At 38.7% G+C, this 16,412-nt stretch overlaps 1 protein-coding gene across 3 annotated transcripts in view; it reads right to left on the bottom strand.

Annotated features, from left to right (window-relative positions):
- Positions 1-455: 455 nt before the first annotated feature.
- The window catches only part of mtmr11 (myotubularin related protein 11), an 83,114-nt gene continuing 67,157 nt past the window's right edge, over positions 456-16,412 (bottom strand). The window contains exons 11-18 of one of the 3 annotated variants that reach the window (XR_012051041.1): positions 13,495-13,573; positions 7,702-7,772; positions 7,457-7,629; positions 7,216-7,386; positions 6,952-7,152; positions 5,218-5,550; positions 1,019-1,488; positions 456-952 (exon numbers count right to left, since the gene is read on the bottom strand). Coding sequence is in view for 2 of the 3 variants with exons in the window: in XM_061983107.2 (XP_061839091.1) it covers positions 1,069-1,488; positions 5,218-5,550; positions 6,952-7,152; positions 7,216-7,386; positions 7,457-7,629; positions 7,702-7,772; positions 13,495-13,573 (1,448 nt within the window). In the remaining variant the exon portion in view is untranslated. Of the gene's footprint in view, positions 1,489-5,217; positions 5,551-6,951; positions 7,153-7,215; positions 7,387-7,456; positions 7,630-7,701; positions 7,773-13,494; positions 13,574-16,412 lie in introns of all 3 variants that reach the window. The other 2 variants (XM_061983107.2, XM_061983109.2) reach the window with 2 other exon arrangements.

Here is a 16,412-nt window from a genome sequence, read left to right as displayed (position 1 = left end):
TACTAGTGAAGACTGGGAGATCGTAGTACAAGTACTAGTGAAGACTGGGAGATCGTAGTACAAGTACTAGTGAATACGGGGAGATCGTAGTACAAGTACTAGTGAATACGGGGAGATCATAGTACAAGTACTAGTGAAGACTGGGAGATCATAGTACAAGTACTAGTGAAGACTGGGAGATCGTAGTACAAGTACTAGTGAAGACTGGGAGATCGTAGTACAAGTACTAGTGAAGACTAGGAGATCGTAGTACAAGTACTAGTGAATACGGGGAGATCGTAGTACAAGTACTAGTGAAGACTGGGAGATCGTAGTACAAGTACTAGTGAAGACTGGGAGATCGTAGTACAAGTACTAGTGAAGACTAGGAGATCGTAGTACAAGTACTAGTGAAGACTAGGAGATCATAGTATAAGTACAAGTGAAGACTGGGAGATCGCAGTACAAGTACTAGTGAAGACTGGGAGATCGTAGTACAAGTACTAGTGAAGACAGGGAGATCGTAGTACAAGTACTAGTGAATACTGGGAGAACGTAGTACAAGTACTAGTGAATACGGGGAGATCGTAGTACAAGTACTAGTGAAGACTGGGAGATCGTAGTACAAGTACTAGTGAATACAGGGAGATCGTAGTACAAGTACTAGTGAATACGGGGAGATCATAGTACAAGTACTAGTGAAGACTGGGAGAACGTAGTGCAAGTACTAGTGAAGACTGGGAGATCGTAGTACAAGTACTAGTGAATACGGGGAGATTGTAGTACAAGTACTAGTGAATACGGGGAGATCATAGTACAAGTACTAGTAAATACTGGCTGGCAGTAGTGTAATGTGCTGGTGTTCCTAATGAAGTGTCTGATGATTTTCTTCCTGAGACGCGTCCAGGTGCATTGTGGGTCATCACCAGGTGCATTGTGGGTCATCACCAGGTGGATTGTGGGTCATCACCAGGTGCATTGTGGGTCATCACCAGGTGGATTGTGGGTCATCACCAGGTGGATTGTGGGTCATCACCAGGACACTTCCTTCCCTTAGGAATTAAGAGAGGATAAAAAGGATTTTGGATCTCAAGAATCAACAGAGGCATCGCCGCTTTTGTCCGCTTTGGCGTTGGGGCGTGTCTGTGCGGCGGGGGCGTGGCCAAAGAGGAAGGTGTGTCTGTTGGCGTTGACGCCCCTGGAGGCGGCAGATGAGGGCCGAGGAGCCCTGCCGCTGTTGTGGTTGAGGGAGGTGGGCGGGGCCGTGGCGCCTTTGGCCACGCCCCCTCCTCGAGGAGGCCCGGACGCGGCGAAGAGGAAGGTGGCGTTGTTGTCCGTGGTCTGGTTGGAGTTGGCGTCGCGGCGAGGCTCGGCCGCCGTCTTCCTGGCGAGCGAGTCGGGTTGCGAGTCCGACGCTGCCTCAGCCAACTTGTCTCGCAGCTGCTGGACCTCCTGGCACAGTCGCTCCAGCGGGTGGGCGGAGTCAGCCGGGGTGGGGTGCGAGAAGGCCTGATGGACGACATCATCAACCGTTACTCGCCAAGAAGTAATCCAGCATGTACTTTAGTGTACTCTGTTGTGTACTTTAGTGTACTCTGTCGTGATATAATTACTTCATAGAAAAAATTAAAAATATATATATCATGAGTACTTCATAGAAAATAAATATATAATGCACGATTAATCTATTTTATATTGAAATGCGTTGAATGATATATTATAGCTGTACATTGACTACTCTGAAGTATACTTCCTACAGTACTGATTTTGGACCAAATATAATAAAAATACTAATAAATAATAACATACGTTTTTTCCTGTATACGAGCAGGCAGAGAGAACCTGGCATGTTGTACTGGCAGCAGATGTTCTCCTTTGCCCCCTCAAAACAAAACATTTGTGCCCACTCGCTCGCTGCTCGACGAGTGCTCCCGTTGCCATGGAGACAGCACTGTAGAGCATGACAGTCTCCTCACGTACATATTGGGAAATTAAATATATATATATATATATATATATATATATATATTTATATATATATATATATATATATATATATATGTATGGGTGGAAAAAAAAAATCACAAGACTATTTCATCTCTACAGGCCTGTTTCATGAGGGGGGTTCCCTCAATCATCAGGAGATTTTATGATGATTGAGGGAACCCCCCTCATGAAACAGGCCTGTAGAGATAAAATAGTCTTGTGATTTTTTTTTCCCCACACATACATATATTGCGCTCTACTACGGTATCGAGCACTATTTTTTGGATAACCTTATTAAGACATATATATATATATATATATATATAGACACACATATGTACATATATATACACACATATATGTACATATATATGTATTTGACTGACGGAAGTTGTTAATGCACTAAAAGAGTACACTAATGATGATGTAGGCATTTGCAAGCAAAACCATCTGTCTATAATTTATACTTTTTCTATATTTTATACTTTTTCTAAATTTTATACTTTTTCAGTATTTTATACTTTTTCTATACTTTATTGTTTTTGTATATTTTATAATTTTTGCATAGTTTGTTTTGGTATATTGTATAGTTTATGTACTATATAGTAGTATAGTATATTTTTGTTTACTTTATGCTTTTTGTATACTTTATACTTTTTGTATCGTTTCTTGTTTTTATGTGTATTTCATATTTTTTTTATGTAGATTTAATAGGTTTTGTATGTGTTTTGTTTTTGTAGATTTTATTGTTATTGTATAGTTTATTGCAGAGGTGTGGACTCGAGTCACATGACTTGGACTCGAGTCAGACTCGAGTCATGAATTTGATGACTTTAGACTCGACTTGACAAAATGTAAAAAGACTTGCAACTCGACTTAGACTTTAACATCAATGACTTGTGACTTCACTTGGACTTGAGCCTTTTGAATTGACATGACTTGACATGACTTGCTACTTTCCCCAAAACCCAAAGATGAAAAAGTTATTCGGGAGCGCTCCGTATTTTTCATTGTGTACTTGTCTATCAGCGTTGCGTGTGTCAGCTGGTGTGCTGTCAGTACAACAGCCAATCAAATTAGATCTACTTTGTTTTCATCACACAGCATTCATCCAATCAAATTGCAGGACAACCAACGAAGAAGACATGTCCAAACCACACGCCAGTGAACAAAAAATGATACCTAAAATATTTTCGTTTGGGTATAAAAATTACGAGGTGGTCAACACAAAACGGTTTGCAGTATGCAACACATGCGGTTCGAAAATTACTGATGGAGAGGCAACAACTTCCAACTTCGTCCGGCATTTGAAGTTGCACAAAGAACGGTAAGTTTTGAATGTAAGATAACGTTTATTGGCTAAGTAACGTGACTTTTATTTGCTGTGTAGTTAAATCAGTGAGGCTGTAAACTCACTGCTAACGTTATAACGTTATTGCAAACACGGGAATCTGTTGCAGTTCACTACCTTATTCATACTTTTTGTTCAGTGATTTTTTAAGCAGGGTTACGTTAGTCAATATATCACACGTAACGTTAGACGGCGGTCAGCAGCACCGCGTATTTTAGCCACCTAAAAAAAGACAAAAATAGTAAAATAAAGGTCAGTTAAAATGTATACTATATTATGAATATGTGTACCGTTTTAGCTAGCTTTCTGACATACTGTTGGTTGTTTACCTCAGTGGTCCCCAACCACCGGGCCGCGGCCCGGTACTGGTCCGTGGATCGATTGGTATCGGGCCACACAAGAATTTTTTCTTTTTTTTTTCTTTTTTTAATTAAATCAACATAAAAAACACAAGATACACTTGCAAGTAGTGCACCAACCCAAAACAACTCTCTCCCCCCTTTTGTTCTGGGCATTGAACATGAAGACTCTTCCTTCACTGTTCCGAGTGGCCATGAGAGTCTTGGCAGTGCCTGCCTCCAGTGCTCCAGTGGAGCGAGTTTTCAGCCATGGTGGCATCATACTACGCCCCCATCGTGCACAAATGACTGACAGACTCTTGGCTAATTTGGTCTTTTGCAAATGCAATGCAGCATAGGGCCCTGACATATAAAAAGTACAACTTTTTTGTTATGTTCACGTATATGTCATGTTTTTTCAATGTTAACACTTTTGTACAAATAAGTACATTTGCACTTTATTTTTCAATTTGTTTGTTCTGTAAAGGAATGAGTTAATGTTTAAAATGACTGGTTAATAGTGCTATTATAAAGTGCAATGTCAGCACAATTTTCTTTCCTGCAATTTAAAATGCACTTGTTTTAATAAATAAATACAGCGTTTGAAAAGCATACACAATCTGTGTTAATATATTAGTCTGTGGTTAAAAAGACTTGAAAGGACTCGAAACTCAAAATGCAGGACTTAGGACTTGACTTGAGACTTTCCAGTCTTGACTTTGGACTTGACTCGGGGCTTGCCTGTCTTGACTCGGGACTTGACTCGGACTTGAGGGCAAAGACTTGAGACTTACTTGTGACTTGCAAAACAATGACTTGGTCCCACCTCTGGTTTATTGTATATTTATATTTCAATACTATTTGTATATTTTATACTTAATATAGTTTTATGTTTTTGTATACATTCGTTTTTTGTAAAGTTTGTTTTTCTATATATTTTTGTTTTGGGATATTTTATTGTTTTTGTATAGAGTATTGTATTTGTAAATCTTACACTTTTTGTATACTTTGTTTTTGTAAATTGATTATATAGTGTGTTTTGTATATTTTATATTCTTTTTATTATTTATTGGTGTGTATTTTATATTTTGTATACTTTGTTTTTGATATAATTTATTGTTTGTGAATATTTTATACTTTTTGTATACTTTATACTTATTATATAGTTTTTAGTTTTTGTGAATTTTATTGTTTTTTTGTATACATTATTGTTTTTGTATATTTCATGTTTGTGTAGTTTGTAGTGTTAGTATAATTTAGTTGTTGTATAATATATCGTTTTTGTATGGTTTGTAATTTGTGTATATTATAGTATTCCATAGTTTTTGTATAGTGTCTAGTTTTTGTATATTCTATAGTTTTGGTAAATGTTATAGTTTTGGTAAATGTTATAGTTTTTGTAGTTTACTGTTTTTGTATACTTTATTATTTCTGTATATTTTTGTATATATGATAGTTTTTGTAGATTTGATAGTTGTTGTATATTTTACGGTTTTTGTAGAGCTTTTGCCATTTCTCCATGGAGATAAATGATGGACAATGAGGTAATGATGGAAAGCACACCTCTTGACGTACCTGGGCGTGCAGCGCCCCCCGGTGGTAGCACTCTCTCCACAGCCCCACACAAGGCCCCATCAGCAGGGGTATGAGGGGCTGGTAGGGGTCTACTGGTCCATGAAGTCCTGAGTTGAAAGCGTGGGCTGCAGGGACTTCAGTGAGGGACCAGGCTTTCATCAGCCTCTCCAGCCCAGGAACGTTCTCCGAGGACGGCGCCCTGCGGTGGCTCTTCCGGTAAACACCTGACGTGCCGCCACTGCGCCAGGGAAGCAGGTTGGCAGGACAGGAAAAGATTCCTCGGGAGAGGAGGAAGACAGAGCCCGGGATGGCATCGGTCAGCTGGGGGAGAAGAAAGTACATGTAAGCTACTAGTCGTTTCTTCCTGCAGCCACAAGAGGAAGCTAGTGCACTGCTTTGTTGATAACTAAGATCAAATGTATGGATATTTATTTTTTTTTGACACTGAATTTTGAAAAGTTAATTTTTTTACATCGAATTATGCAGACAATTTAATTGAAAATGTGTGTGTTGAAACACTCGAGTGTTTTAAAATTCAGCGTAAAAAATTCAGTCCTGAAAAATTCAGTGTATAAAAAATCAGTGTAAAAATATTCGCTGTAAAAAGTTCAGTACTGAACAATTCACTGTAAAAAAAATCCTGTGTAAAAAAATTCAGCGTAAAAAAAGTGTCTAAAAATTCAGTGTCAAAAAATTCTGTACTGAAAGATTCTGTGTAAAAAATGTAATCTATAGACATTTAGTGTACAAAAATCAGTATATAAAAATTCAGTGTAAAAAAAAAATCAGTGCTGAAAAATTCAGTGTATTAAAATTTAGTGTAAAAAATTCAGCGTAAAAAGTTCAGTACTGAAAAATTAAATGCATAAAAATCCCATGTAAAAAAAATCAGCGTCAAAAAAAAAAAAGTGTATAAAAATTCAGTGTCAAAAAAATTCAGTACTGAAAACAGTGTCAAAAAATTCTGTACTGAAAAATTCTGTGTAAAAAAAAAAAAAAAGACATTTAGTGTACAAAAATCAGTATATAACATTTTGTGTAAAAAAATGTAGTGAAAAATTACGTGTATAAAAATTCAGTGCTGAACAATTCAGTGTAAAACTTCAATGTATAAACATTCAGTTTACAAAAATCAGTATATAAAAATTTTGTGTAAAAACATGTAGTGAAAAATTCCGTGCTGAAAAATTCAAGTATAAAAATTCAGCGGAAAAAAATTATGCGTAAAAAAAGTTCAGTAATGAAAAATGTGCGGAAAAATTCAGCGTATAAGAATTCAGTGTAAAAAAAAATAGTGTAGATAAAATTCAGTGCAAAAAATTCAGTACCGAAAAATTCAGTGTAAAAAAAAAAAATCAGTGCTGAAAAATTTAGTATATTAAAATTCAGTGTAAAAAACACTGAAAAATTAAATGCATAAAAATCCCAAGTAAAAAGAATCAGCGTTAAAAATTTTTTTTTTTTTTTTTTAATTCAGTGTCAAAAAAATTCAGTACTGAAAACATTCAGTGTCAAAAAAATTCAGTGCTGAAAACTTCAGTGAGGGATTTAAATTAAATTAAATTAAATTCAGTGTAAAAAAAACTATTTTTGTAACAAAGACACAAATTCAGCTGCATGCAAATGTGTCGTCACATTTACTGGACGCTTCCCGAGGTCATGGGCCGGTAAAAGCGCAGCTCCCTCCACTGCCATCAGAGGGCAGCGGTGTGCAGATCTCACCCTGTTGGCGTCCGGGTCGCTGTTGAGGTTTCCGTTGAGCAGCGGCTGCAAAGGAGGCGTCGCCGACACAGGCTGCGTGAAGCGGGCTTGTCTCTGCTTGCTGCACTGCAGGGACCAGTCCCACACCGAAGGAAGGGGCGGGTCAGGCGGCTCAGACGCGTCCCGCCAGCCGTTGACCGGCGTGTAGGTCTGGCCCAGGTTCTGAGCGGAGCAGGAACTGGTGTTTATATAAATATGAGTGTCAACAGCAAAGTGTTTCAGTACCTGAGAGCGTCGGCATCGCTCCCGCTGGCAGTTCCCCAGGAAGCTGGAGAAGAGCGGCAGGTGAGTGCTGTCGTGCAGGGCCAACAGGAAGTCGTCGGTCAGCTGGAACCGGGAGGGGTACTGAGACCACAGCTGCCAGACGCAGTCCAGGAAGAGCAGGAAGACCGGAGCCTGGGGGAGGGGGGGGAGAACGCCGTGAGCGGACAGATGCCGAGCCAACACGGCGGCCGCCTTACGTCACCTCCTCCTTGTCGTTGTCACGGTGATAGTTGATGCGGCTGTAGAAGCGGTGGCCGGCCGTCACCCACTCCTTCTGCACCAGGCTCTGGAACCCCAGCCGGCTTCGGCAGTGGGGGTCGCACATCACCTGCACCAGGCTGGACACCACGCAGCCCATGTCTCGGTCGTCCGCCTCTGACACACCACACAGCTTTCCATAACGTCTGCACTCAATAATGCCGGCGAGTCATGAGTCATGTGACTCACCTTGCAGCACCACGGTCATGTGACCGCTGCGAAGAAGGCAGGCCACCTCAGACGCTTTCTTCAGACACGCCCTAGAAATGGAGAGGCGGGGTTGTTAGGGTCCTAACAAAAGTAGCCATTTTTTCCTGAGGCTGTCCAAATACAACTTGTTGACTTTTGATGCGATACAAATATTGGAGCACATGATATCTCACACTAGGGATGTCATGGTATGACAATTACTTACCATGGTTATCGTGACCAAAAACATCACGGTTATTTTAAATGTGCTCATAATTTTCAAAAACGACTTATACTCAAATCCTTTAACCGAGCTTTATTTTAAAAAACCACAAACACATTCAAAATGTATACATAGACCTCAAGTAGAAAATGTAATGTGATAGCAACACAAGCACTATGAACAAAGTAATGTGGCAGAAACAAAATAATACTATAAATAAATAAAAATAAATGTGAAAACTTCGCAAGATGGCACCTAACTGCACTTTTTGTCCATATATATAAAAATAGTGTTCATGTCTGAGGTCAAGTCTTACACATAAGCAGAGGTGGGTAGAGTAGCCAGAAATTGTACTCAAGTAAGAGTACTGTTACTTTAGAGATTTATTACTCAAGTAAAAGTAAGGAGTAGTCACCCAAATATTTACTTGAGTAAAAGTAAAAAGTATGTTGTGAAAAAACTACTCAAGTACTGAGTAACTGATGAGTAACATACACACACATATCATATATTTATTTATATATATGTATGTATGTATATATATATATATATATATATATATATATATATATATATATATATATATATATATATATATGTCTTAATAAGGTTATCCAAAAAATAGTGCTCGATACCGTAGTAGAGCGCAATATATGTATGTGTGGGGAAAAAAAATCACAAGACTATTTCATCTCTACAGGCCTGTTTCATGAGGGGGGTACCCTTAATCGTCAGGAGATCTCCTGACGATTGAGGGTACCCCCCTCATGAAACAGGCCTGTAGAGATGAAATAGTCTTGTGATTTTTTTCCCCCACACATACATATATATATATATATATATATATATATATATATATATATATATATATACATACACATATATATATACATACACATATATATATATATATATATATATATATATATACATACACATATATATATATATATATATATATATATATATATATATATATATATATATATACACACACACATTTATATATATATATATATATATATATATATATATATATATATATATATATATATATATATATATATATATATATATATATACACAGTATATAATTTATATTTATTTATTTTGCCGTTTTTGTTTACATGTTAAAGGTGTTTTAATGAATATACATGCATGTTTAACACATATAGATTCCTTTCTTTCATGAAGACAAGAATATAAGTTGGTGTATTATCTGATTCTGATGACTTGCATTGATTGGAATCAGACAGTAGTGCTGATAGCGTCCACATTTTCAAATGGTGGAGAAAAAAGTTCCTCCTTTCTGTCTAATACCACATGAAAGTGGTTGGTTTTTGGCATCTTATTTGTCCAGCTTCCATATTCGTTTTTATACACTTTACAAGAAATACATTGGCGGCAAACTCCGTAGCTTGCTAGCTTGTTTGCGCTTGCTTTCGGAGACTCTTATTTTGAAAGCGCAGGCGCGATGGAGCGGCACTTTTATTGTGAAGACAGGAAGTGTGCAGTCAGTCTTTAGGCTTTTGACGGGGTGTACGGTTGAAATAAAAGGGTCTTTTTTCCTTCACACTTTTGATTGATTGATTGAAACTTTTATTAGTAGATTGCACAGTACAGTACATATTCCGTACAATTGACCACTAAATGGTAACACCCCAATAAGTTTTTCAACTTGTTTAAGTCAGGTCATGTGACCCCTGGCTCTGTTTGATTGGTCCAACGTCACCAGTGACTGCATCTGATTGGTGGAACGGAGTGAACGTCACCAGTGACTGTATTTGTTGAAACGCAGGCACTATGAAGGTCTGTCTGACAGACCAAAACAAACAAAGTGTGCATTAACAGATCGATAAAAAATAGTAGCGAGTAGCGAGCTGAATGTAGATAAAAGTAGCGGAGTAAAAGTAGCGGAGTAAAAGTAGCGTTTCTTCTCTATAAATATACTCAAGTAAAAGTAAAAGTATGTTGCATTAAAACTACTCTTAGAAGTACAATTTATCCCAAAAGTTACTCAAGTAGATGTAACGGAGTAAATGTAGCGCGTTACTACCCACCTCTGCACATAAGACTGTACAATTATGGGCAAAATAATAATTACGATTATTTGTATCAATATTGAAATCACGATTATTAATCAGGATTATTCATTATGTTTGGTAAAACAGTATTGGGGTGTAATCTAGAGATGTCCGATAATGGCTTTTTTGCCGATATCCGATATTGTGCAACTCTTAATTACCGATTCCGATATCAACCGATACCGATATATACAGTCGTGGAATTAACACATTATTGTGCCTAATTTTGTTGTGATGCCCCGCTGGATGCATTAAACAACGTAACAAGGTTTTCCAAAATAAATCAACTCAAGTTATGGAAAAAAAAATGCCAACATGGCACTGCCATATTTATTATTGAAGTCACAAAGTGCATTATTTTTTTTTAACATGCCTCAAAACAGCAGCTTGGAATTTGGGACATCCTAATACTCACTACAACGATGGGAAGTACTATACTTTGACTTTCACAAAGTGCATTGTTTTTTTTAATTTTTTTTAAACATGCCTCAAAACAACAGCTAACAATAACATAGACCTCCTTTAGGAAATTATAAACTGGGCTCAATCTGAACAGCCGATATTGGGCATCTACATCAACTATATGATTTGCCTGAGAAGCTGGACAGGACAAAAAAAATAAATAAATAAAAAATTAAAAATTAAAAAAATTACTTTTTGAAAATGATGCCAATAATTTCCGATATCACATTTCCGATATCATCGGACATCTCTAGTGTAAACATGATGCCATCATGTAGTTTGTAATATCTAATAAAAATGCTCTAGATAAAGGTTATCTATATACAGTATTTAAAGACAAATATTTGTGTTTTTCTTCATTAATAGTATCGATGCTTTATCTGGACACATCCATTGAGAGTTTGAGTAGAAATCTGTCGTATAGGAATTAATTATACACCATAAAACATTAACAAAAAAAAAACGCATGACATGACATCTCACATAAGTAAAACACTAAGGTCTGTTTGTATTGCACATTATATCACGCACAATTAAACACGCTGCAAGTCTGCTTGTATCGCACATTATATGGTAAATGGGTTATACTTGTATAGCGATTTTCTACCTTCAAGGTACTCAAAGCGCTTTGACACTATTTCCACATTTACCCATTCACACACACATTCACACACTGATGGAGGGAGCTGCCATGCAATGCCCTAACAAACCACGACCCATCAGGAGCAAGGGTGAAATGTCTTGCTCAAGGACACAACGGACACGACGAGGTTGGTAGAAGGTGGGGATTGAACCCTCAGGTTGCTGGCACGGCCACTCTCCCAACCGCGCCACGCCGTCCCACATATCACACACAAGTAAACACGCTGCAAGTCTGCTTGTATCGCACCTGATATCACACACAAGTAGAAACGCTGAGGTCTGCTTGCATCGCACATGGCATAACAAACAAGTAAACACTGCAGGATTGCTTGTATCGCACATTATACCAGACACAAGTAAACACTCTGCAGGACTGCATGTATCGCACATGATATCACACAAGTAGACATGCTGAGGTCTGCTTGTATTACACATATCACACAAGTAAACACGTCGCAGGGCTGCTTGTATCGCACATGATATCTCACACACAAGTATACAAGCCGCAGGACTGCTTGTATCGCACGTAATATCACACACACAATTAAACACGCTGCAAGTCTGCTTCTCTCACATATGATATCACACACAGGTAAACACGCTGCAGGACTGCTTATATTGCACATGATATCACACAGGTAAATACGCTGAGGTCTGCTTGTATCACACATGATATCACACACAAGTACACACGCCGCAGGACTGCTTGTATCGCACATAATATCACACACAATTAAACACGCTGCAAGTCTGCTTCTATCGCACATGATATCACTCACAAGTAAACACGCTGCAGGACTGCATGTATCGCACATGATATCACACAAGTAGACATGCTGAGGTCTGCTTGTATTACACATATCACACAAGTAAACACGTCGCAGGGCTGCTTGTATCGCACATGATATCTCACACACAAGTATACAAGCCGCAGGACTGCTTGTATCGCACATAATATCACACACACAATTAAACACGCTGCAAGTCTGCTTCTATCACACATGATATCACACACAAGTAAACACGCTGCAGGACTGCTTATATTGCACATGATATCACACAGGTAAATACGTTGATGTCTGTTTGTATCAACACATGATATCACACACAAGTATACACGCCGCAGGACTGCTTGTATCGCACATAATATCACACACAATTAAACACGCTGCAAGTCTGCTTCTATCGCACATGATATCACTCACAAGTAAACACGCTGCAGGACTGCATGTATCGCACATGATATCACACAAGTAGACATGCCGAGGTCTGCTTGTATTACACATATCACACAAGTAAACACGTCGCAGGGCTGCTTGTATCGCACATGATATCTCACACACAAGTATACAAGCCGCAGGACTGCTTGTATCGCACATAATATCACACACACAATTAAACACGCTGCAAGTCTGCTTCTCTCACATATGATATCACACACAGGTAAACACGCTGCAGGACTGCTTATATTGCACATGATATCACACAGGTAAATACGCTGAGGTCTGTTTGTATCACACACAAGTATACACGCCGCAGGACTGCTTGTATCGCACATAATATCACACACAATTAAACACGCTGCAAGTCTGCTTCTAGCGCACATGATATCACTCACAAGTAAACACGCTGCAGGACTGCATGTATCGCACATGATATCACACACAAGTAAACACGCTGCAGAACTACCTGTACCACACTTTATCACACACAGGTAAACACACTGCAGGACTGCTTGTATCGCCCATGATATCACACACAAGTAAACACGCTGCGGTCTGCTTGTATCGCACATGAGATCACACATTTTATACGCAAATACATATAATCCATACTTGTTTTTTACTGGTATCAAACCAATATCCAAATAACATCACATTGGAATGCTTTTCATTCCAATCAGGTCTGTCAAAATGAACCCGTTAAAAGGAGAACTGCACTTTTTTTTTTAGAATTTTGCCTATCATTCACAATCCTTATGTCAAACAAGAACACATTCTTTTTTTTTTAGGCATTTTAAGTCATAAAATATGGCGAGTAACAATGCAGATACCGGTAATAGGAGTACACTATCATCCGAAAAGCGCCAACAATACTCCATTTACATGTCGTGACCTGAATATTAACAAGTATTAGCAATATTGTTATTATAAGTGCTAACGCAGACAGACTATTCTTGGCGGCTAACTAGCTTATGCTGCTATATTGACATATTGAGCTGCTGCATTGCCTTTGAGTTGGTGAAAGTTAATTCTAGATTATAAATCATGCCTCTCACCTGGATAGTAGAAGGTTGTGGACATAAACCGAGGATATAATATTATGATTATTATATTATTTGAGGAAAGAGGGTGATTTGTGTTTTGACGGGACAAATGTCACCTGGTGTAGTCCAACCAGTGAGTTCCTTCCAGGGTGGACAACCACTTGTCGTCGGGCACGGTCACGGATGTGGAGATATCTGCACAGAAAACAACAACAAGTTGTTTTCTCACGCCGTTTGAAGAGTACAAAATCAAAGAAAAGGAACATGAAATAAAACACAGTAATTACTTTAAAACCAGAGATTCTCAAACTGTGGCTCCATCGAGTGGTACGCCAAATAATCACTTAATTAAATACTCAAACACAGTGTTACTGTTCAAACAGTGTGCAATGCTACATTGGCCAAAAATATTACCGTAAACCCAAAACTACAAGCCGCTATTTTTTTTCCTACACTTTGAACCCTGCGGCTAATTTATGGATTTTTCTTCGCTGAAGACCATAATAAAAAGTTTTCCAAGAAAACAAAAAAAACAAGGAAATACACTGAGAATGTGTTTTATTGTTTGTGCTATGGCATACTTGCCAACCTTGAGACCTCCGAATTCGGGAGATGGGAGGGGGTGTTGAGGTGAGGGGTAGCGGGGGGTGTATATATTTTCAAGTATTATATATATATATATATATATATATATATATCAGTGACGTGCGGTGAGGTTGATGGCTGGTGAGGCACTGACTTCATCACAGTCAGATTTACAAACACATGAACCCTAAAGAGTATCTTATTCACCATTTGATTGGCAGCAGTTAACGGGTTATGTGTAAAAGCTCATACCAGCATTCTTCCCTGCTTGGCACTCAGTATCAAGGGTTGGAATTGGGGGTTAAATCACCAAAAATGATTCCCGGGCGCGGCGCCGCTGCTGCCCACTGCTCCCCTCACCTCCCAGGGGGTGAACAAGGGGATGGGTCAAGTGCAGAGGACAAATTTCACCACACCTAGTGTGTGTGTGACAATCATTGGTACTTTAACTTAACTTTAACTTTACACATACAAACTGTAGCACACAAAAAAGCACATTTAATAAAAAAAAACGTTATTATGGTCTTACCTTTACTTATAAATTAAGTCCATGCGCCGCAACTAAAGCCCTCACTTAAACTTTCCACGTGCAAGATTGAATCCATTTAAAAAAGTGTAACCGAGGGTTTATAAATGTCGCCTATACTGTATGAAACTACAAAATAACAAACACGGAGGCTCCAGTTTACACGAGGACCACTTTATTTACCTTCTTTCAAAAACTTCCGCTCCACTCCGTGTCATCACTTCCGCTCTTAGCGCCCTCAAAATAAGAGCTCAAGGCATATACTGTATAACAGCGCATAACAGGAACTTAACATCACAAAGAGGAAAGCCCATGAAAATAGGTTACAAAAGTTATTTAATAAGAAGCCAAAAAGTGCAAAAACAATAATGTTCGTGTTGGAGGAATTGTGAATTAGATACACCTGCAGTCTGCAGGTGTACCTAATGTTGTGGCCCTGCAGTCATTCACAACTCCTCCAACACGAACATTATTGTTTTTGCACTTTTTGGCTTCTTATGAAATAACTTTTTTAAATAGATTCAATCTTGCAAGTGGAAAGTTTAAGTGTGGGCTTTAGTTGATATAACAATTCTACGGCGGGGGTGCAGGAGGCGGGATTACTGGAGCCTCAGCCAGTGCATCTTTTGCAGCCGTTTTATGATCGCTCAGCACAAGAAATACGTTACACACATACAGTTGTTGACAAAATACACTGTACATTATATACCTCAGCTAACTAAACTATGGAAATGTATAATATAATTCATATAGCAATACAGTCTCACTGCACAGCAGGCCAGCAGTTAGCCGAGTCCACAATCCATGTTGAGGCACTGAGTGACGTGCCTCAACTGACTGCTGATCACCGCACCGTCTCTTCTCAGTATTTGAACGGCAAATGTGAAAATTCAGCGATTTTGAATAAAAATAATCTAAAACTGGTGAAGTTGAATGGAAAATAACTTTATAGTATAATCACTGGATACATATAACAATTTAATTAATTTTTTTTCTTTTTACATTTTTTTTCTTTCCATGATGGCAGGTGAGTATATATACATATATAAAAATAATCCGTTCATGAATGAGTATATCCGTTCGGCCACCGTGTTCAATGGAGAAGTCTGATCTACAAAATGTGCAGGCAGCATACCCCTTCCCCTTCGAGCTGTCCTGGATGAACGGAAATCATTTTTTCCAATCATTTTGGAACTTGCAAGCGTACTTCTTCTTCTTCTTCTTACTTGTCGTCGCCATGTCTCTTCTTCTGCTTCGTTTCTGTTACGTTTTTGGACATTACTACTTGCCGTAGTTTTTAAGCAATGCATGATGGGAATCCGGATGTTGTGTGTCAGTGGATTAACGTGCCGGCTGGAATAAACACACGCTGAGAAATAGCTCCGTGCCTGCCTACTTTGTGGGTTATAGATAAACCTATGGATAACGGAGACATATATAATAGTCTCCTTTTCAGGTGAGAGAGGACGCTAAAGGCAGTGCCTTTAAGGCACGCCCCCAATATTGTTGTCCGGGTGGAAATCGGGAGAAATTCGGGAGAATGGTTGCCCTGGGAGATTTTCGGGAGGGGCACTGAAATTCGGGAGTCTCCCGGGAAAATCGGGAGGGTTGGCAAGTATGTGCTATGGTGCTATCTTTTGGATGAGATCGCTCACTGCAGTTGCTGCAGTGTCCTTCCATTTACTGGTAGTGCTTTCAACAGGAAGTACAATTGCCGTTCCAGTCTTCTAGCCGTCCATAGCGCTTCTACTCAAAATGGATTTTTCATCTATCACGACAGGCAACATTTGTAAGCTTTACAGCATAAATAAAACAAATACTACATACTAAACCGTCTGTAGGAGTGTTTTCACGCATATTTGTACGTGCTATCGTGACACTGGCGTCGTTAGCATTAGCTAATATGCTAACACAACTACGAGT

Source organism: Nerophis lumbriciformis, linkage group LG21 (genome assembly GCF_033978685.3).
Source record: "Nerophis lumbriciformis linkage group LG21, RoL_Nlum_v2.1, whole genome shotgun sequence".
NCBI lineage: Eukaryota > Metazoa > Chordata > Actinopteri > Syngnathiformes > Syngnathidae > Nerophis > Nerophis lumbriciformis.
This window is presented reverse-complemented; position numbering and strand designations above follow the sequence as displayed.